The sequence below is a fragment of the Crinia signifera genome, chromosome 4 (assembly GCF_055691185.1).
Source record: "Crinia signifera chromosome 4, ASM5569118v1, whole genome shotgun sequence".
Classification (NCBI taxonomy): Eukaryota; Metazoa; Chordata; class Amphibia; order Anura; family Myobatrachidae; genus Crinia; species Crinia signifera.
Window position 1 is genome coordinate 337,060,803 of NC_139220.1, and position 21,906 is coordinate 337,082,708.

The following is a 21,906-nucleotide window of genomic DNA, read 5'->3' on the forward strand; positions in this document are numbered from 1 at the left end:
TGGAGGGTGGCTGGAGACGGTGCGTGTGAGTGATGGAGGGTGGCTGGAGACGGTGCGTGTGAGCGATGGAGGGTGGCTGAGGACGGTGCGTGTGAGCCATGGAGGGTGGCTGGGGACAGTTCGTGTGAGTGACGGAGGGAGACTGGGGACGGTGCGTATGAGGAATGGAGGGTGGCTGGGGACGGTGCGTGTGAGTGACGGAGGGAGACTGGGGACGGTGCGTATGAGGGATGGAGGGTGGCTGGGGACGGTGCGTGTGAGGGATGGAGGGAGGCTGGGGACGGTGCGTGTGAGGGATGGAGGGTGGCTGGGGACGGTGCGTGTGAGTGATGGAGGGTGGCTGGAGACGGTGCGTGTGAGCGATGGAGGGTGGCTGAGGACGGTGCGTGTGAGCCATGGAGGGTGGCTGGGGACAGTTCGTGTGAGTGACGGAGGGAGACTGGGGACGGTGCGTATGAGGGATGGAGGGTGGCTGGGGACGGTGCGTGTGAGGGATGGAGGGAGGCTGGGGACGGTGCGTGTGAGGGATGGAGGGTGGCTGGGGACGGTGCGTGTGAGTGATGGAGGGTGGCTGGGGACGGTGCGTGTGAGGGATGGAGGGTGGCTGGGGACGGTGCGTGTGAGTGATGGAGGGTGGCTGGGGACGGTGCGTGTGAGTGATGGAGGGTGGCTGGGGACGGTGCGTGTGAGTGATGGAGGGTGGCTGGGGGCGGTACGTGGGGCTGATGGATGCAGGTCTGGGGGCGGTACGTGGGGCTGATGGATGCAGGTCTGGGGGCGGTACGTGGGGCTGATGGATGCAGGTCTGGGGGGCGGTACGTGGGGCTGATGGATGCAGGTCTGGGGGCGGTAGGTGGGGCTGATGGATGCAGGTCTGGGGGGCGGTAGGTGGGGCTGATGGATGCAGGTCTGGGGGCGGTACGTGGGGCTGATGGATGCAGGTCTGGGGGCGGTACGTGGGGCTGATGGATGCAGGTCTGGGGGCGGTACGTGGGGCTGATGGATGCAGGTCTGGGGGGCGGTAGGTGGGGCTGATGGATGCAGGTCTGGGGGTGGTACGTGGGGCTGATGGATGCAGGTCTGGGGGCGGTAGGTGGGGCTGATGGATGCAGGTCTGGGGGCGGTAGGTGGGGCTGATGGATGCAGGTCTGGGGGCGGTGCGTGGGGCTGATGGATGCATGTCTGGGGGTGGGGCTGATGGATGCAGGTCTGGGGGCGATACGTGGGGCTGATGGATGCAGGTCTGGGGGCGGTAGGTGGGGCTGATGGATGCAGGTCTGGGGGCGGTATGCGGGGGCTGATGGATGCAGGTCTGGGGGCGGTATGCGGGGGCTGATGGATGCTGGTCTGGGGGCGGTGCGTGGGGCTGATGGATGCAGGTCTGGGGGGCGGTACGTGGGGCTGATGGATGCAGGTCTGGGGGGTGGTGCGTGGGGCTGATGGATGCTGGTCTGGGGGCGGTGCGTGGGGCTGATGGAGCCTTGTGATGATAGGCAGACCATGCTGACATCACACCTTGTTTCTTGTTCTGCAGAGGGTCTGATACCTCCCTCCTCCCCTCCATGAACAGATCTCTCTCTGTGCCAGACACTGGGTCCTTATGGGACCTTAATACCTCAAACACACCGGCAGCAGGTAAGTTACTGCGCACGTACCACTGTGTTATGTCCACGTGCATGGTGCTAGCACACTTCCAAGTCCCCGCGCCTCTATAGGAAGAGCAGATTACCCTACACCCCACGCTCTGATATACCATTACCATTATGCTGGCTCTGCGTGACCTCTACTAGCTGACCTAAGGCATGGGGGTACCTCATCCCAAGGGCAGAAGTGCAGGGAGGATACAAACTTATCTGGGAAAACGATTAGGTCTGGTCCAAGCCAAGCAGCGCGGTCAGTGCATCATGTTCTATACGGGCTGCTCTGAGTGTGGGAGTAGGGGAACTGGAGCGGAGAATACAGTACATCATCTCCTTACTGTGCCCCCCCCAAGTGGCGGGGCTGGGGAACTGCATCAAGCAGTGGTGGTGGGAGGAATGACTTGTGCTATGTTTCTATGGTATCCAGCCGCCGGGTCGACACCTGGAAATGGTCGATATTGACAGAAGGTCGACACAAGCTTGAGTTCGACATGGACTACACCCAAAAAAAGTGAAAAACCTTGTGTCGTCCTTTTGAGTATCAGTCAAGTGGCATTGTGGGAGAACATAAGTGTGCCGAGCGAGGGGACGCTGTCCATGCAAACATACACTACCCCAAAAAGTGAACTGGCGTCGACCATGTCCATTTTGACCTTAAGCTTGTGTCCACCTCCTGGCTATGCCGACCACTTTCAGATGTCAACTAGTTACTGATGACCTAGACATTGTTGACCCACTGTACTGTAATCTTTTCTACTTGTTATAAATAATATCTGTGCTGTGTCTCGTTTCCCCAGGTGGGGATTCCGCTCTGTGGGACCTGCCAGTCACTGCTGCCTCTCAGGGGCCAATACTAGAGCAGCTGCAACTGCAACAGAAGGTAACCCTGTCCGTCACATCCTGGGACTGTGTGGGTGTGTGTGTGGGGGGGGGTCAGGAAAGGATGGGGTAGTGACAGAGCTGTGTGTGTGTGTGTGTGTGTGTGTGTGTGTGTGTGTGTGTGTGTGTGTGTGTGTGTAGGGGACAGAACAGGAATAGAGAGAGATACAGGACAGGATGGAGGTGTAGTGACAGCTGTGTGTGTGGGGTCAGTACAGGAATAGTAGAGAGATACATGATGGAGGTGTAGTGACAGAGCTGTGTGTGGTCAGTACAGGAATAATAGAGATACAGGACAGGATGGAGGTGTAGTGACAGCTGTGTGTGTGTGGTCAGTACAGGAATAGTAGAGAGATACAGGACAGGATGGAGGTGTAGTGACAGAGCTGTGTGTGTGTGGTCAGTACAGGAATAGCAGAGAGATACAGGACAGGATGGAGGTGTAGTGACAGAGCTGTGTGTGTGTGGAGACAGTACAGGAATAGTAGAGATACAGGACAGGATGGAGGTGTAGTGACAGAGCTGTGTGTGTGTGTGTGGGGACAGTAAAGGAACAGTAGAGATACAGGACAGGATGGAGGTGTAGTGACAGAGCTGTGTGTGTGTGTGTGGGGTCAGTACAGGAACAGTAGAGATACAGGACAGGATGGAGGTGTAGTGACAGGCCTGTGTGTGGTCAGTACAAGAATAGCAGAGATATACAGGACAGGATGGAGGTGTAGTGACAGCTGTGTGTGGGGACAGTACAGGAATAGTAGAGAGATACAGGACAGGATGGAGGTGTAGTGACAGAGCTGTTTGTGGTCAGTACAGGAATAGTAGAGAGATACAGGACAGGATGGAAGTATAGTGACAGAGCTGTGTGTCTAGGGGACAGTACAGGAATAGTAGAGAGATACAGGACAGGATGGAGGTGTAGTGACAGAGCTGTGTGTGTAGGGGACAGTACAGGAATAGTAGAGAGATACAGGACAGGATGGAGGTATAGTGACAGAGCTGTGTGTGTGGTCAGTACAGGAATAGCAGAGAGATACAGGAGGTGTAGTGACAGAGCTGTTTGTGGTCCGTACAGGAATAGCAGAGTTACAGGACAGAATGGAGATGTATTGACATAGCTGTGTGTGTGGGGGTCAGGACAGGATTTGTAGTGGAGTGCAGAGTGTGGCTTACTGTTGCTGTACCCCAGTTGCAGGAACGCAGAGATGCAGAACTCAGGGCTAAGAGAGAGGAGGAGGAGAGGAAGAGAAGAGACGAGAAACGGAGACAGGAAGAGCAGAAGCGCAGAGACCAGGAGGAGGAGATGTACCGGAGGAAGCAGGTGAGTTCCTGATCTTGGCTCTTCAGGTGACATCAGACCGTTACCTACCTGCTAATCCCCATATCCACTTCTGTCCCAGTGTCGCCAACAACAGGAACTACTTCTGAAGCTTATCCAGCAAAGTGGCCAGCCTTCCTCCTCTCAGTCTGTGTGGGCAGCTCATGGAAAGGGTGTCTCTCTAAAAGCCATGTTGGAGATGCAGGAGAGAGAGGGTCAGCTGCTGAAACAAAGATCACAGCCGACAAGGACAGTGGTGAGTGACAGGCGGGGCGCTCCCAGAGAGATTTAAGGATGGATGGATGGAGGGGTCCTCAGCAGATACACCCAAGCATAATGCTACGGAGTGGCATACAAGCCAACCGCAATGTAGCGTTGTCTCCACTGCCTGAGGGTAATAGGGTCAGGGTTGTATGAGGGGTGGAGGTTACATGGGGGTAGACTTATGGGGGGGTTTTGAGTGGGAGTAGAAATACGTAAGTAATTCCGTACCGTCTGTTTATTATTTTCAGCACGGAGGTTTGGGGATGTCTGGTGCCGCAATCATTCCCTCCCAGTGGGGGTCCGACTCAGGCTCTCTGTGGGGTGGGCTGGATAAAAGCCCCTGGGAAGAAAGTGTCAAATCTGGGCCGAGCAGTAGAGGCCTGAGGAACAGCAGAAGTAGCCCTTCGCTGACGTAAGTACTGCTTTTCGGCACACTCCCACATCCGACAAATCCTGCCACAATTGGGGCAATTCCCCCTTCTGCAAAATCCAGATGTTGCCCAATCGCTCATGGATCTGCAAAATACACTATGTTCTAAATCCAGCACCCGCTCAGTACATAAGGTGACACTCCACATATCTTCCTCTGACTTCTGATAGCAGAGCAATACATAATCGCCATTTTCCTGTCCGTTCTACTTATCTGTGTACATTGCTCCCCTCACAGTGATTCCTATACTGCAACTGCCCGACGCAAAAAGACAGACGAGGAGGAGAAGCTTCTGAAACTACTGCAGGGAATTAAACCATCAGATGGATTTACTCAGTGGTGCGAACAAATGTTACACATCCTCAATACATCAAATAACCTGGATGGTGAGATCCATGTGCTGCCTTATTTATTTATTTATTTATTTATTAACAGTTTCTTATATAGCGCACACAGATTCCGCTGCGCTTTACAGAGTAAGTTATTCCCCACCTCGGTGACATTGTGCTCTGTCGCTGTCTCCCCCTCTCTGCTGCGCTGCCATGCTCCCCACCACTGTGACATTGTGCTCTGTCCTTGTCTCCTCCTCACTGCTGCACTGCCATGCTCCCCACCGCTGTGACATTGTGTTCTGTCCTTGTCTCCTCCTCTCTGCTGCGCTGCCATGCTCCCCACCGCTGTGACATTGTGCTCTGTCGCTGTCTCCCCCTCTCTGCTGCGCTGCCATGCTCCCCACCGCTGTGACATTGTGCTCTGTCCTTGTCTCCTCCTCACTGCTGCGCTGCCATGCTCCCCACCGCTGTGACATTGTGTTCTGTCCTTGTCTCCTCCTCTCTGCTGCGCTGCCATGCTCCCCACCGCTGTGACATTGTGCTCTGTCGCTGTCTCCCCCTCTCTGCTGCGCTGCCATGCTCCCCACCTCTGTGACATTGTGCTCTGTCGCTGTCTCCTCCTCACTGCTGTGCTGCCATGCTCCCCACTGCTGTGACATTGTGCTCTGTCACTGTCTCCTCCTCTCTGCTGCGCTGCCATGCTCCCCACCGCTGTGACATTGTGCTCTGTCCTGGTCTCCCCCTCTCTGCTGCGCTGCCATGCTCCCCACCTCTGTGACATTGTGCTCTGTCGCTGTCTCCCCCTCTCTGCTGCGCTGCCATGCTCCCCACCTCTGTGACATTGTGCTCTGTCCTTGTCTTATCCTCTCTGCTGCGCTGCCATGCTCCCCACCTCTGTGACATTGTGCTCTGTCCTTGTCTCCCCCTCTCTGCTACGCTGCCATGCTCCCCACCACTGTGACATTGTGCTCTGTCGCTGTCTCCTCCTCTCTGCTGCGCTGCCATGCTCCCCACCACTGTGACATTGTGCTCTGTCCTGGTCTCCCCCTCTCTGCTGCGCTGCCATGCTCCCCACCTCTGTGACATTGTGCTCTGTCCTTGTTTCCCCCTCTCTGCTGCGCTGCCATGCTCCCCACCTCTGTGACATTGTGCTCTGTCCTTGTCTTATCCTCTCTGCTGCGCTGCCATGCTCCCCACCGCTGTGACATTGTGCTCTGTCCTGGTCTCCCCCTCTCTGCTGCGCTGCCATGCTCCCCACCGCTGTGACATTGTGCTCTGTCCTTGTCTCCCCCTCTCTGCTGCACTGCCATGCTCCCCACCACTGTGACATTGTGCTCTGTCCTGGTCTCCCCCTCTCTGCTGCGCTGCCATGCTCCCCACCTCTGTGACATTGTGCTCTGTCCTTGTCTCCCCCTCTCTGCTGCACTGCCATGCTCCCCACCGCTGTGACATTGTGCTCTGTCGCTGTCTCCCCCTCTCTGCTGCGCTGCCATGCTCCCCACCTCTGTGACATTGTGCTCTGTCCTTGTCTCCTCCTCTGCTGTGCTGCCATGCTCCCCACCTCTGTGACATTGTGCTCTGGTCCTTGTCTCCTCCTCTGCTGCGCTGCCATGCTCCCCACCGCTGTGACATTGTGCTCTGTCGCGGTCTCCCCCTCTCTGCTGCGCTGCCATACTCCCCACCTCTGTGACATTGTGCTCTGTCGCTGTCTTATCCTCTCTGCTGCGCTGCCATGCTCCCCACCTCTGTGACATTGTGCTCTGTCCTTGTCTTATCCTCTCTGCTTCGCTGCCATGCTCCCCACCACTGTGACATTGTGCTCTGTCCTGGTCTCCTCCTCCTCTCTGCTGCGCTGCCATGCTCCCCACCACTGTGACATTGTGCTCTCTCCTTGTCTCCTCCTCTCTGCTGCGCTGCCATGCTCCCCACCGCTGTGACATTGTGCTCTGTCCTGGTCTCCCCCTCTCTGCTGCGCTGCCATGCTCCCCACCTCTGTGACATTGTGCTCTGTCCTTGTCTCCCCCTCTCTGCTGCACTGCCATGCTCCCCACCGCTGTGACATTGTGCTCTGTCCTGGTCTCCTCTCTGCTGCGCTGCCATGCTCCCCACCGCTGTGACATTGTGCTCTGTCCTTGTCTCCCCCTCTCTGCTGCACTGCCATGCTCCCCACCGCTGTGACATTGTGCTCTGTCCTGGTCTCCCCCTCTCTGCTGCGCTGCCATGCTCCTCACCTCTGTGACATTGTGCTCTGTCCTTGTCTCCCCCTCTCTGCTGCACTGCCATGCACCCCACCGCTGTGACATTGTGCTCTGTCGCGGTCTCCTCCTCCTCTCTGCTGCGCTGCCATGCTCCCCACCGCTGTGACATTGTGCTCTGTCGCGGTCTCCTCCTCTCTGCTGCGCTGCCATGCTCCCCACCACTGTGACCTATCAAGCCTTGTTTGCTGTCTCACACTCTGTCTCTCCAGCTGTCACCCACAATGACCTCTGTCCTTTTGCAGTCCCCACGCTGGTGGCCTTTCTGAAGGAGCTGGAGTCTCCGTATGATGTCCACGATTACATCCGTTCCTGTCTTGGGGAAACACTTGAAGCCAAAGAATTTGCTAAACAGTTCTTAGAACGACGAGCAAAGTACAAAGCCAGCCAGCGTCAGCAGGTATCGTGTGACAGCGCCTATGCTCTCATGGTAAATGCAATGCGATCACTGCACTTCACCATTAAGCTTACAGTAATACAAGTATGAGATGACTAGAGATGCGTACAATGATACAAACCAAAGGTCAGGGACTATTAGCAAAAACCTGGATAATGGAAACGCTGTAGATGTGATTTTCCTAGATTTTGCTAAAGCCTTAGACACCGTACCACACACGAGGTTGATAAATAAAACGGAGGACCTGGGATTAGGGGCAAATATCTGTAGATGGGTAGGGAACTGGCTGTGTAATAGAGAACAAAGAGTGGTCGTGAACAAGGCCGTATCCAATATGATACCACTGCTAAGTGAAGTGCCACATGGTCTGGTTCTAGGGCCCATTTTGTTTAACATTTTTATTAACGACATTGGGATGGGGTTACTCAGCAATTTATACATCTTTGCGGACGATACAAAACTGAGCAAAGTCATCAAATCATCAGAAGATGTCACCACGCTTCAAAATGATCTTGACAATCTAGACGAGTTTGCAAAAAAGTGGAAGATGAGGTTCAATGTGAACAAATGCACCTTGGGAGACATAACCAGTGTGCTAGAGATGAATTGGGTAAATCAGTACATGAAAAGGATCTAGGAGTCCAAATAGACAACAAACTGGGGTGTAGTGCTCAATGTAATATAGCAACTGAAAAGGCCAACCGGATACTAGCATGTATAAATAGGGGTATGGAGACTAGGGACTCAAAAGTAATTATGCCTCTGTACAAATCATTGGTTAGACCGCACCTTGGATATGGAGTACAATTCTGGGCCCCGCACTATAAAAAGGACATCATAGAATTAGGAAAAATCCAAAGAAGAGCAACTAAGCTTATTAGGGGAATGGAGAACGTAAGCTACGAGGAGAGATTAAGCAATGTGGGACTATTTACACTAGAGAAGAGACGTTTAAGGGGGGACATGCTCAACATGTACAAATATATCAAGGGCCAATATAAGGAACTGTTAAACACCCTTTTTTCTGCTAGAAAGGAAAGGACGAGTTTAGATTAGAAGAAAAAAGATTTTGTTGGATAAACATTTATTGGTTAAAAACATCCACGGGTATAAATAAGTAACATAATCTGTCTTTGAAATATCAGAACATACTATACAACAAGGGATTAGCTACTATAAACATAGGTTGAACTAGATGGACGCAAGTCTTTATTCAGCCTCACCTACTATGTAACTATATTAGACCGACATAATGGGGCAGATGTATGAAGCCTTAACAAGAGATAAATGCCAGGGTGATAAAGAGAGATAAACGTCCAGCCAATCAGCTCCTTACTGACATGTTACAGTAAGGAAAAAAGTCAGTAAGGAGCTGATTGGCTGGACCTTTATCTCTTTATCACCCTTTCATTTATCTCTTGTTAAGGCTTATTACATTTGCCCCTAAGTGCGGGATGCATTAGACTTAATTGGGCAGAAACCTGAGATTTTGGTAAGGGACTAATTCAATCCCATTTTTTGTTGCATTACGTGAATAGATGGATTTTACCGCTTTTCCACTAGCAAAAATAACCAGAGTCGATGCGAGGGGACGCACATCAACCCTGGTTTTTTGCTAGTGGAAACGCACCTGGGTACCTTTTCACTGTAATACAAAGCCGTCGCTGGGAGATCCTCTCATCTCCCACTGACATCACCGCCCGGCTTTATGCCGTTTCAGGCTTAAAATTTGAAAGTGTTTGCAAGCCGGGTCGCACCTGGGTACAAAATCCTGGGTGCAACCCGGCCTGCTAGTAGAAAGGGGTATAAATGTACTTGGTGAGAGGTGGCACTAGGATGCATTGTGGGAAGAAAATCTGACTCTTGCTTTCAGCGACAGTTAAGCCGGTCGTGAGAATGTTTTGGCCCATTAATGTAATAGTGAGGAATAGTCTTATTACAAGTTTGGCTGTATACTGATTTTCTTTTTTAATTTTGAAATACCTAATAAGCAGGTGTGATCAGTGTAGTCCACCCCTCTGTTCTGCAGGAAGCTGCGTGGCTGACTCCCTCCATGTTTCCGACGTCCCAGAACACCAAGCAAAGCAGCGGATACGATGTCCAGAGCAGCAAGATGAAGAGGCGGATTCAGATGTTACACTCAGATCCCAGCATACTGGGTAGGTGCCTGCGGTGCAGCTGCTGAGAAAGCGATCAAATAAATGACACAATCTCAGGGGTGGCTGCGTCTCCTGCTCTGGGGCCTGGGTGCTTGCGATTTAACAGGAACTGATTCTGTCAATGGTTTTATGTTTAGGTTACTCCTTGCACGGCTCCCCAAATGAGATGGAAGCTATTGATGACTACTGAGGCGTGTTTCTTCCTTCGGACGCCAACTCCACCTGCCGCATTTCCCGCGGCAAAACTGCACTGCAAACTTTACCCCTCTTTCTGCAGGAAGGAGGGTCAGAGACTGGGAGAGGAGGGGGGTTGGTTTTACCCAACCAGAGCCAGGGAGGAGGGGGGAGCTTACACCGTTCCCTCCCCCTACTCCCCTAAACAAAATGCACTCATTTTAAAGCACCTTAAAAAAAAATGCACTTTACAGAAACTGATCAAAAATCTGAATTCCATTTTTTTTTTCCTATAATTTTTTTTCTATAATTTTTTTTTTTTTTTTTTACCAAAAAATAAAATAGAAAAAAAAAATGAAGAGGAGAGGAAGAACTGGATTTATTGACTTTGACTGTTTATTACTAGCATAACCTCTTGGAGCATTTTTTTTTTCTATAATTGTTCAACGATTTTTTTTTTATTTTCTTTTAACTTGACAGTTTCTGACTTTTTTTTTTTTTTTTTTTTTTTTTTTTTTGTATCAAAAAGTAAAGTATTCCTGCAACGGATCTCTATAATAAAAAAAAAAGAAAAGAAAAAATATTTTGAGAAAAAAATACAGCCAAAAACACTTTTTTTCCTCAAATTTTTTTTTTGCAAAATCTATTTTGTTAAAAAAATAAAATAAAATAAAAAAAATAAGAAAAAAAAATATAAACAACAAAACTAAAGAAAAAAAAGATTTAAGAAAAGTAGTAAGTTTTCCACGCTTTTTGCTAAATTACAATGCTCCGCTTTGAGTTCCCTATTGTGTTGGGGAGGGTCAAGGAGGAGTTAATCCATCAAAACTTGAAGAATGCACTTAGCAATTGGGGGGGGGGGGGGAGGGGGGGAACACGTCTGCATTTTTAACGGTTATTTTTGCACAGATAAAAAATATATGTTGTGATTTTTCTTTTTTGTTACTAAAATGGCAGAGAAAAAAGATAAGAAAAAAAATTCCCCCTTTTGAACTGTTAATTGTTTTTTGCTACTTTGTTTTCGCCCCCTTCTCATAAAGGATGCACTTGCTTCTCATATGTAAGAGGCCCATGAAGGATCGCATACTGCAGTTATTACAGAGTGCCAGGACTTCAGGGCACATCAGATATTAGACAAGGACTTCTAGAACGGGCCTTTCAGTGGATGTTAATGTGGAGATTCGCACCTCGCCTTCCGTGTCTGCATTGCTCCTGGTTATTTTTTTTATTTGATGTTTTTTTTAAACAAAGGGATATGGTACGCGTTCTTAACCCTGTTTTCCCGGAAATGCGGAATAGTTTATGTTGTGTTTCTTTTATGTTTTTTTCCCCCTCTGGTTCTTGTTTTTATTCTGCTTTTGTTTACAAATGTCCTAAGTAGACAAATGGCTGATCAGATAGGACAATGGACCTTCGCGGACATGTTTCTTCAGGGGGGCGGATGGGAGAGGAGAGGACATTTTTGGAGTGTGTAGGGCGCAGTTGCCTTAATGTTGACACCACAGCTCTACACCACCCAATTCACGCAATCTCCTTCCTTGGACACCTGGGGACCAGCGCCCTAATCCCACCCAGCCGCTTGGGAAATCAGTCTTATAAAATGGACCTTCTAGGAACTAGAGGAGCCATGGCCTCCTTACAAGCTAAAGGGTTTGGGCTGCATAGAGAATTGTACACAGAGTGCAATGCCATTGGGAAAACCCTTGAAGGAGGCGCTCTGATAAAGCAGTGTTTATTTCTGACCAGGCTGCTGGACTTTGTAGGCTTTGCCTGGTGGGGGGGACCTAGTCTCCTTTGGAACCTTACAAACTTTCATAGAAACATACTGTGTACATAAAATGGCAACAGGAAAAAAAAGAAAACGCTAATTTTGCCTAAATGTGGCTGTTTTATGCCTAAAAATATATAAAAAAGGACTCTCATTTTTGCTGTGGGTTTCATGTGTATCTTAACCACAAGAATGTATTAGGGCAGATGCTGGTATCCAGTAAGACAGCTGCCCCTGGTCTCCTCAGCGCCCTCTATCGCTGGAGGAGTGTATATACTTGGTGCCCTTGTTTTGGGGTGTCAACAGTGATGCACTGTGATCGCTGTGTGTATATAGTGGGGTACACGTCCTGTACAGCTTACAAGTATATTGTGCTGAATGTATAACGTACGTTTGTGTACTGTATATATGTATATATACATAGAATGTGTATGAGCGTATATAGGCATATATGCAGGATACTTCCACCAATAAGGAAAGACCACGTTACTGTCGCACTTGGACAGTAAGTGGTCACATGACTCCTCAGTCCTGATGCATCTCTTTGTATCCTGCATATATGCATACATGATATACAGATGTTTATATACTGCTATATATACACACATTGTCAGATATATATCTCTCTGTATACATGCCCTGGTTCATGTCTGTATTACATGCAGAAGCGGTCGCCTGCCCGTTCCATATAATACAGACAGTCTGTGGATATCGCCGTATGTACTAATGTCTACATACGCGGTCAGACTCTGCTGTTTATTTTTATGCCTGTTGAATTCCTTCAGTTTTCTTCATTTTGTGATATTTTTTGCCTTATTTTCAGTATTAAAAGGTTGAAGTGAACAGTTGTTGTTTTTACATGCGCAGAGTTGTCAGTTAAGTAGCGAGTGTCTCACCGCTAGATTGGAGGGTTTCTGTGCCCCACCACCACACACACACACACACACACACACACACACACACACACACACACACACACACACACACACACACACACACACTATACTATACTGGGTTGGTTCAGTAATATAAATACATAATCTTATCCAATCCCAGACAGGACCCTGAGAAACATGCACCAAGTCCTTAATCAGAGGGGCATTCGTGAGAAAATATACTATAATCCATAGCAACTGTTCCCTATCTCATAGACTATAAGTGTTAATGCAGTTGCTGTTGGTTACAGCACCCTGTGTAGTTGCTCTAGCAACAGTTTTCTGCAGTGCCCCCCAATATGTTCTCTGGGTCAATTGTCTTCCGAAAAAATGTAATGTAGATTGCTCTCTGCCCTGTTTAATCTGTAATAGCATGGGGGGCCAAAGCGGTCGAGGCAATGTAATGGGCAGAATGAAGCGGTGAGATGGCCTGAACTGACCAATGGGCAGCCAGAACCAAGGACTTATTACCCAGCTCTCACTGAGACCGTTTTATGTATGAAGCCATTACTGACTCATTTGCTTTTGGTACCTTCGCAAAACATGGCTGCCTTCCTGTCTCACACAAGTGATGATGCCAAGGGCAGGTTATACCATATTCACCACCCTGCCCATGAGAGGGCGCTGTTGTATTGGTGTAGATGATGGAGCAGCTACCACTATGATTAATAAAGAGCTTCTTTGTGCTGAACTGCCTGTGTCTGTTTTACTGAGAGCCGGAGAATGTACAGTCAGAAGACATTGGGGTATTATATTTATTTATTTACAGTGTCTTATATAGCGCAGCAGCTTCCGTTACAGCGTCATATATATCGCGGCAGCTTCCGTTACAGCGTCTTATATGGCGCCGCAGATTCCGTTACTGCGTCTTACATGGCGCCGCAGATTCCGTTAGTGTCTTATATAGCGCAGCAGATTCCGTTACAGCGTCTTATATAGTGCAGCAGATTCCGTTACAGCGTCTTATATGGCGCAGCAGATTCCGTTACAGCGTCTTATATAGCGCAGCAGATTCCGTTACAGCGTCTTATCTAACGCAGCAGATTCCGTTAGTGTCTTATATAGCGCAGCAGATTCCGTTACAGCGTCTTATATAGCGCAGCAGGTTCCGTTACAGTGTATTATATAACGCAGCAGATTCCGTTACAGTGTATTATATAGCGCAGCAGATTCCGTTACAGCGTCTTATATAGCGCAGCAGATTCCATTACAGCGTCTTATCTAACGCAGCAGATTCCGTTACAGCGTCTTATATAGCGCAGCAGGTTCCGTTACAGTGTATTATATAGCGCAGCAGATTCCGTTACAGCGTCTTATATAGCGCAGCAGGTTCCGTTACAGTGTCTTATATAGCGCAGCAGATTCCGTTACAGCGTCTTATATGGCGCAGCAGATTCCGTTACAGCGTCTTATATAGCGCAGCAGATTCCGTTACAGCGTCTTATCTAACGCAGCAGATTCCGTTAGTGTCTTATATAGCGCAGCAGATTCCGTTACAGCGTCTTATATAGCGCAGCAGGTTCCGTTACAGTGTATTATATAACGCAGCAGATTCCGTTACAGTGTATTATATAGCGCAGCAGATTCCGTTACAGCGTCTTATATAGCGCAGCAGATTCCGTTACAGCGTCTTATCTAACGCAGCAGATTCCGTTACAGCGTCTTATATAGCGCAGCAGGTTCCGTTACAGTGTATTATATAGCGCAGCAGATTCTGTTACAGCGTCTAATATAGCGCAGAAGATTCCGTTACAGTGTCTTATACAGCGCAGCAGATTCCGTTACAGCGTCTTATATAGCGCAGCAGATTCCGTTACAGAGTCTTATATAGCGCAGCAGATTCCGGTACAGCGTCTTATATAGCGCAGCAGATTCCGTTACAGCGTCTTATATAGCGCAGCAGGTTCCGTTACAGCGTCTTATATAACGCAGCAGATTCCGTTACAGCGTCTTATATAGCGCAGCAGGTTCCGTTACAGTGTATTATATAGCGCAGCAGGTTCCGTTACAGTGTCTTATATAGCGCAGCAGATTCCGTTACAGCGTCTTATATGGCGCAGCAGATTCCGTTACAGCGTCTTATATAGCGCAGCAGATTCCGATACAGCGTCTTATCTAACGCAGCAGATTCCGTTAGTGTCTTATATAGTGCAGCAGATTCCGTTACAGCGTCTTATATAGCGCAGCAGGTTCCGTTACAGTGTATTATATAACGCAGCAGATTCTGTTACAGTGTATTATATAGCGCAGCAGATTCCGTTACAGCGTCTTATCTAACGCAGCAGATTCCGTTAGTGTCTTATATAGCGCAGCAGATTCCGTTACAGCGTCTTATATAGCGCAGCAGGTTCCGTTACAGTGTATTATATAACGCAGCAGATTCCGTTACAGTGTATTATATAGCGCAGCAGATTCCGTTACAGCGTCTTATATAGCGCAGCAGATTCCGTTACAGCGTCTTATCTAACGCAGCAGATTCCGTTACAGCGTCTTATATAGCGCAGCAGGTTCCGTTACAGTGTATTATATAGCGCAGCAGATTCTGTTACAGCGTCTAATATAGCGCAGAAGATTCCGTTACAGTGTCTTATACAGCGCAGCAGATTCCGTTACAGCGTCTTATATAGCGCAGCAGATTCCGGTACAGAGTCTTATATAGCGCAGCAGATTCCGGTACAGCGTCTTATATAGCGCAGCAGATTCCGTTACAGCGTCTTATATAGCGCAGCAGGTTCCGTTACAGCGTCTTATATAACGCAGCAGGTTCCGTTACAGCGTCTTATATAGCGCAGCAGGTTCCGTTACAGTGTATTATATAGCGCAGCAGGTTCCGTTACAGTGTCTTATATGGCGCAGCAGATTCCGTTACAGCGTCTTATATGGCGCAGCAGATTCCGTTACAGCGTCTTATATAGCGCAGCAGGCTCCGTTACAGTGTATTATATAGTGCAGCAGATTCCGTTACAGTGTCTTATATAGCGCAGCAGATTCCGTTACAGCGTCTTATATAGCGCAGCAGGCTCCGTTACAGTGTATTATACAGTGCAGCAGATTCCGTTACAGTGTCTTATATAGCTCAGCAGATTCTGTTACAGCGTCTTATATAGCGCAGCAGATTCCGTTACAGCGTCTTATCTAACGCAGCAGATTCCGTTACAGCGTCTTATATAGCGCAGCAGGTTCCGTTACAGTGTATTATATAGCGCAGCATATTCCGTTACAGCGTCTTATATAGCGCAGCAGATTCCGTTACAGTGTATTATATAACGCAGCAGATTCCGTTGCGCTTTACAATAGGAGACAGTGATAAAACAATCTGGGTAACAGACCGACTTGGCGGTAGGAGGGCCCTGCTGCAAGTATACAATCTATAGGGACATTATTGTAGTCTCTCCCCAGCATATGCAAACCAAGTGCACAAAATTTTGGGAGCTAAGGAATGTGCTTCCTCGTGTTAATGGGCTATGCCCCCCACGGGTGTGGATCGGTTTATTGACCACACTAAGGTCGACACCGTTGGGTCGACAGGTGTCTAGGTTAACATGGGTTAGGTCGACATGTTTTTTATTTTTTTTACTGTTTATTTACCCGAATGTCGCCACAGTTGACATGGACACAGTTGGAAGTCAACCGCAGCCCCTCGCTTCACTCGGCACACTATATTATTCTCCCACCACGCCCTAGTGGATGGTAGGGCATGAAATACCGCCTGTCGGCACATGTCTTCTCAAAAAAAACAGTAAAAAAAACCATGTCGACTTAACGCTATGTTGACCTAAACACATTTCGACCTTGTCCGATGTTGACCTTCACCTATGTCGACCTAGATACCTGTTGACCTTCCCTTCTGTCGGCCCAACGGTGTTGACCTAATGACCGTCGACCTAAGTGTGGTCGACAATGCGACTAAGCCCCCACACACACACTCTTTGGGTATTGGGAAATGCTACAGAAAAGTCACCTTTTATGGGCTGTGTGCATCAGGCCAATTTCTGTGGCGCTGGATGGGTAAGTGTCCCATTAACGGACTCCAAATATCAGTGCAGCATCATTCATGCGCCCTGTAATTGTCTGACCGTGCAATGCCTATAACATGTTCAAACACATTATTAAACCTATTCACCCATTGAAATATGGTAAATGGGCTAGAGGTTTTCACGGGCTGTATCCAATGTGCCAATATCCACAGAAACGTGCTCACAGATACAATATAATAATAAAAAAGTAACAATTTAGGGTGTCATATCAAACCTAATAAAGAATGTAAAAGTGCCTGTTGGAACCAATAAAATACATTTCTAGAATAGTATACCTGTCATTTGATACTGGACGGTCAGGAACTACTATGGACAAGGTCATTGGCAAAATATGTGTAGCAATAAACTCTGTAAAATATAGTGCAACCATATGCCAGTGTAAACCGTGTAGGCTGCTCCCCTGATGAAGCCTGGAATTCATGGGATAAGAAATGACACGCGTAGGGTTACCTTGACCTTGCAATTTTGTCTGCAATACAAATTAAATGTTTTTCTATATTTGCACATGTCACCCTCCTACATTGGGAGTTCGGTCTGAGCGGGAAATACTGAACGGGAGAGACCTTATCGACAACATCCAGGTACGTACTGGTGTCCGCAGCGAGCCTGCAAGGGGCTTCATTGCGCTCTCCACGCTGTGCAGTCGGGATTCCGACGTCTCACTAATGACTGTCGGAGTATTATACCACACCCATAAATACAGCACACTTTAGGTTTGTTTGCCAACGTTTCAAATCTATTGACCGATTTTTCGTCAGGGACACAGATAACTACAAAAGTGCTTACCTTTATACCAACATAGACAGTGGAACGCTCCATTGCACCCGCCGCCGTCAGCGTGTAGTCCCCTCCTGATGACGTCATCACTGCTTCAACGATGTGACTCACTGGAACGCAGAAGTGCAGAAGTGTGTGCTCCAACAGGGGCCGCTTATTCCACATAGAGATCTTAGTGACAATCACCAGAGTTGGGGGAGTCATAGGGGTGAAATACACTGCGCAATGCAGGCGGGTCTGTATGGGATAAAAAATTAAGTGAATACAGGTGAAGTGCTGTATAATTTATTGTACAAAATGAAGAAAAAGGAAATTGACTTTGCTACACAGGATAAGCCTTTCTGACTATCATCGTGAGCATAAAATCCCCAGAGGGTTTAGGATTAAAAACACTCCCACTATAGGCAGAAACAATACAGACTATTGTAGGCGCTGGGTAGCGATTTTAAACAAATGCTCAAGTGACCTTATCCTCTTGGTAGTGGAAGAATCCACACGTATTATGGAAGAAGCTAAAACCAAGATACCGAAGTTGGAACAAACGGCCATACTCACCCTTGACATTGATTGGCTCACAAAACTAAAAACCTGTGTGGAAAATTACAAGAAAGAGCTGATAAAATACAAGAAGAATAAATTATCAACTGTCGACAGGGATTACCAAGAACAGCTAGTTTATCCATGGGCTTCAGGGCGACAATTGCCTCAAAGAAAATTCCAACAATCACACAGAGTGAAGGTACCAGCAGCAGATCAACCACAAGACCCCCTTTTAGGGGTAACAACCCGTACAGGCGCCAGAGGTACCGCAGAGGCAGGCAGAGCCAGAAGTCGCAAGTACAAAAAGTAAACCTGATAGTCAATCTTTCCAACCATGTTTTATCTGATGCTGAGGAGAATTTTAAATCGTGACTTATCCTTTGTCCCGACCAATCACTTTAAGAAAACAGATTGGGAAATCGACACAAGTCGACATCTCCGCAATTTTAAACTCAAAGAGTTCTTTATGAATCATCCAAGCAATGATGATACACCTAACACACACTCGTTCAGACCCAAGTCATCATTTGAACCGCAGTCATTCAATCCTTCACTCAAATGCTACAGTCGACTTCTGGAGTCGACAGTTTTAGAAGAAGCCAAAGATGCAAGTCCAGTGATGAATAATCTTAACAAAGAAGAGTTTCAAGCACTCAAATCATTGAGTGAGAACAAGGCAGTCACTATACGTTCAGCCGATAAGGGCGGGGCGATCGTCCTTCAAAATACTGACTATTACATTGCAGAAATCTACAAGCAATTGAACAATGCTGAAGTATATGAGAAAATGACCGGTGACCAATCCACTACTTTTAAGGCTGAAATAGATGGAATATTGGAGCAAGCATATCTGGATAAAATCATTGATAAAACCACCAGAGATGCATTGGTACAAAAGTTCCCAAAAATACCTTTAATTTATAGCTTGCCCAAAATACATAAAAGCAGGACTTGTCCACCAGGACGCCCTATAATTTCAGCCAGAGACTCCCTGTATAGTGTCATCACTAAATACATAGATCATTGGCTGCAACCTGCCATACAAGCCGAAAGCACTTCTAAAAGATACCACAGATCTTTTACTCAATCTGCAGCAATTAGGACCAATTCCTCCCGACGTGCTGATGTGTTGTGTAGATGTTACAAGCCTTTACACCAATATACCGCACAAGGAGGGGTTGGAATCTGTTAAGACTTTATTGATGAACAACAGCAACTATAAAGGCCCTGCAATTGACTTTTTGATTTTTCTGCTTGAAAAAACATTGACGAGAAATTTCTTTTATTTCAATGGCGAATTCTTTATACAAAAAATAGGGTGTGCAATGGGAAGCAACGCCTCTCCGGTGTTTGCGAATGCCCACATGTTCGTGGTAGAAAATCATTTATTTTTACAAAACCCTAATGTACAACATCGATGACATCATCATATTTTGGCAAGGGACGCAAATTGAATTTGAGGAGGAAATGGACAAAATCAATCTGATGGATCCTACGATAAAATTCACCTATGAATGTGACAAAGACCAAATTCACTTTTTAGATGTCCTTAAAACTAAAGAAGATGCCCAATTAAGAACTGGCATATACGTTAAACCCACGGACATGAACACCCTGTTGCATTATAATAGTCACCATCCAAATGCCATGAAAAGAGGACTACCATTCTCTAAATTTTTGACAATAAGACGGATTACTAGCAATAAAGAAGCAGAAATTCAAATAGGTCATTAATTAACTAAATTCTTACAAAAGGGCTATTCCAACAAATAATTATTAATTGCCAAAAACAAGGCACTCAACATCTCTCGGGAAGATTGTCGGTACTTGTGTATTATAGCGGCGCCCCCCGATTTCCATTGCGCAATGTTTTAATCGCATCGCATGCCATGCGGCGCGATTTTTGGCCCCTATACGATGAAAGATTGTATAAGCACCCTAAAGGGTGCTTTTAAGCACCGTAATGGGTGCTTACAATGTTAAATGCACCCCCACGCCACCCCCCCACTATAAACGTGGACCCGAAGCGTGGCGAGCCCGCGAGGGGCGGCGGTACGCGTCCTCCGACCTTTTCATACCCCCACTATCCACGTCGGCGTGGAGTTGAGAATAGAAAGTGTGGCGAGCCACCAAGCCCGAAGCGTGGCGAGCGGACGCGGATGCCTTCACAGGTATCGGAGTCCCCTCGCAGGCTTCACAGGTATCCGCGTCCCCTCGCGGGGCTCGCTGCGCTCGCCACACTTTCTATTCTCAACTCCACGCCGACATGGATAGTGGGGGTATGAAAAGGTCGGAGGACGCGTACACGTTTATAGTGGGGGGTGGCGTGGGGGTGTATTTAACATTGTAAGCACCCATTAGGGTGCTTATACAATGTTTAATCGCATCGCATTGTATGGCATTGTATGCCATATACAATTTTAAAATTGTACAATATCGCGCGATATCTCGTCGCATCGTATACCATCGTATGCCTTATGGTATGCGATGCGATGGGCGCCACCAAAATACACAAGTACCAGAATGTCTTATAACCAAACCCAAGAAGACACAAGAGATTGTACCCTTCATTAATAATCATACCACAGCAAGTGATGTGGTGTCCAAGACCATCAAAAAAATGTGGCCGATTGTCTCAACTGATCCCAACCTTCCAATCTTTAAATCAAAACGAGTACTTAATTGTCAACGACGTGGAAAAAATATTAAAGATTGGCTTGTCCGAAATGATGTAACATCAGAACCTTCCATCAATCCACACTTTATGACCAAAAAGAATGGCTGCTATAAGTGCGTTGGATGCACAATATGCAGCCATATGGAAACAGGGCCTTTTATCACACATCCTCACTCGGGCCATAAAGTGGCCATCAAATATGTTCTTAATTGTTTGAGCAAGTTTGTGATCTATATTATCAAATGTCCATGCGGACTAGCCTATATAGGCAAGACTGTCTGCACCTTCAGGGAGAGGGCCAATCAGAATCGACATGCTATTCGCCAGATCCTTGATGGTAAAGACGTTGACCAACCCGTCGCCAAACACTTCAAATCAGCCAGACATTCACTTGCCCAATTGAGATCTAAGATCATTGATCATGTGGAAATGCCCAGAAGAGCCGGCGATCGAGCAAAACTACTTCTACAGAAAGAAGCACTTTGGATAGCGCGATTTGACACAGTGTCACCGAGGGGCCTCAATGCACATTCATCGTGGAGTTCCTTTTATTAGGACACATGATTTTTTTCTGGAGAGACCATAAATATCTAAAAAATTTCCTAGAAATTATATTTTATGGAGAAACAACCTATATATTCATTTTTCATAACAAAAAGAAAACTATTTTTCTGTAGTGGCTCCCCCTTTTTTTTTTTTTAAATCATATACTTTTTTCTCTCTTCATTCATTGTATGTAAATATGCATTATAGATTTGCTCTTCTTATTCATAGCATTAAGATCTGAATCAGTTTCATTAGAATTGTGACATTATTGATTCACTGCAATCTCTTGATGTTTTGTATATATGTGTCTTTTTCATGTTGTATATGAGGTATTCACTTAATTTTTTATTCCATACAGATCCGCCTGCATTGGGCAGTGTATTTCACCCCTATGACTCTCCCAACTCCGGTGATTGTCATTAAGATCTCTGTGGAATAAGCGGCCACTGGTGGAGTGCACACTTCCGCACTTCTGCGTTCCACTGAGTCACATCGTTGAGACTGTGATTACGTCATCAGGAGGGGACTAAACGCTGATGGCGGCGGGTGCAATGGAGCGTTTCACTGTCTATGTTGGTATAAAGGTAAGCACTATTGTAGTTATCTGTGTCCCTGACACAAAATCTGTTAATAGATTTGAAATGTTGGCAAACAAACCCAAAGTGTGCTGTATTTATTGAAGCATGAAAGTCCTTGTGAGTGCCGTCCATCCTCCTCTGCTTGTATCGGGTGTTTGCTGCAAACTCTCTGGAAAGGCACCTGGGCAATACTTCCTTGAAAC

The 21,906-nt window shown here is 47.4% G+C and overlaps 1 protein-coding gene across 6 annotated transcripts in view; it reads left to right on the plus strand.

Annotated features, from left to right (window-relative positions):
• GIGYF1 (GRB10 interacting GYF protein 1) overlaps window positions 1-13,239 on the plus strand; it is a 53,818-nt gene extending 40,579 nt beyond the window's left edge. For 4 of the 6 annotated variants that reach the window (XM_083185836.1, XM_083185840.1, XM_083185837.1 and 1 more), the window contains 9 exons: window positions 1,535-1,635; window positions 2,438-2,520; window positions 3,706-3,837; window positions 3,917-4,090; window positions 4,347-4,510; window positions 4,766-4,914; window positions 7,361-7,545; window positions 9,542-9,671; window positions 9,809-13,239. In XM_083185836.1, the coding sequence (XP_083041962.1) occupies window positions 1,535-1,635; window positions 2,438-2,520; window positions 3,706-3,837; window positions 3,917-4,090; window positions 4,347-4,510; window positions 4,766-4,914; window positions 7,361-7,545; window positions 9,542-9,671; window positions 9,809-9,861 (1,171 nt within the window). In that variant the 3' untranslated portion in view covers window positions 9,862-13,239. The remainder of the gene's footprint in view (window positions 1-1,534; window positions 1,636-2,437; window positions 2,521-3,705; window positions 3,838-3,916; window positions 4,091-4,346; window positions 4,511-4,765; window positions 4,915-7,360; window positions 7,546-9,541; window positions 9,672-9,808) is intronic. The other 2 variants (XM_083185838.1, XM_083185841.1) reach the window with 1 other exon arrangement.
• Window positions 13,240-21,906: the final 8,667 nt, after the last annotated feature.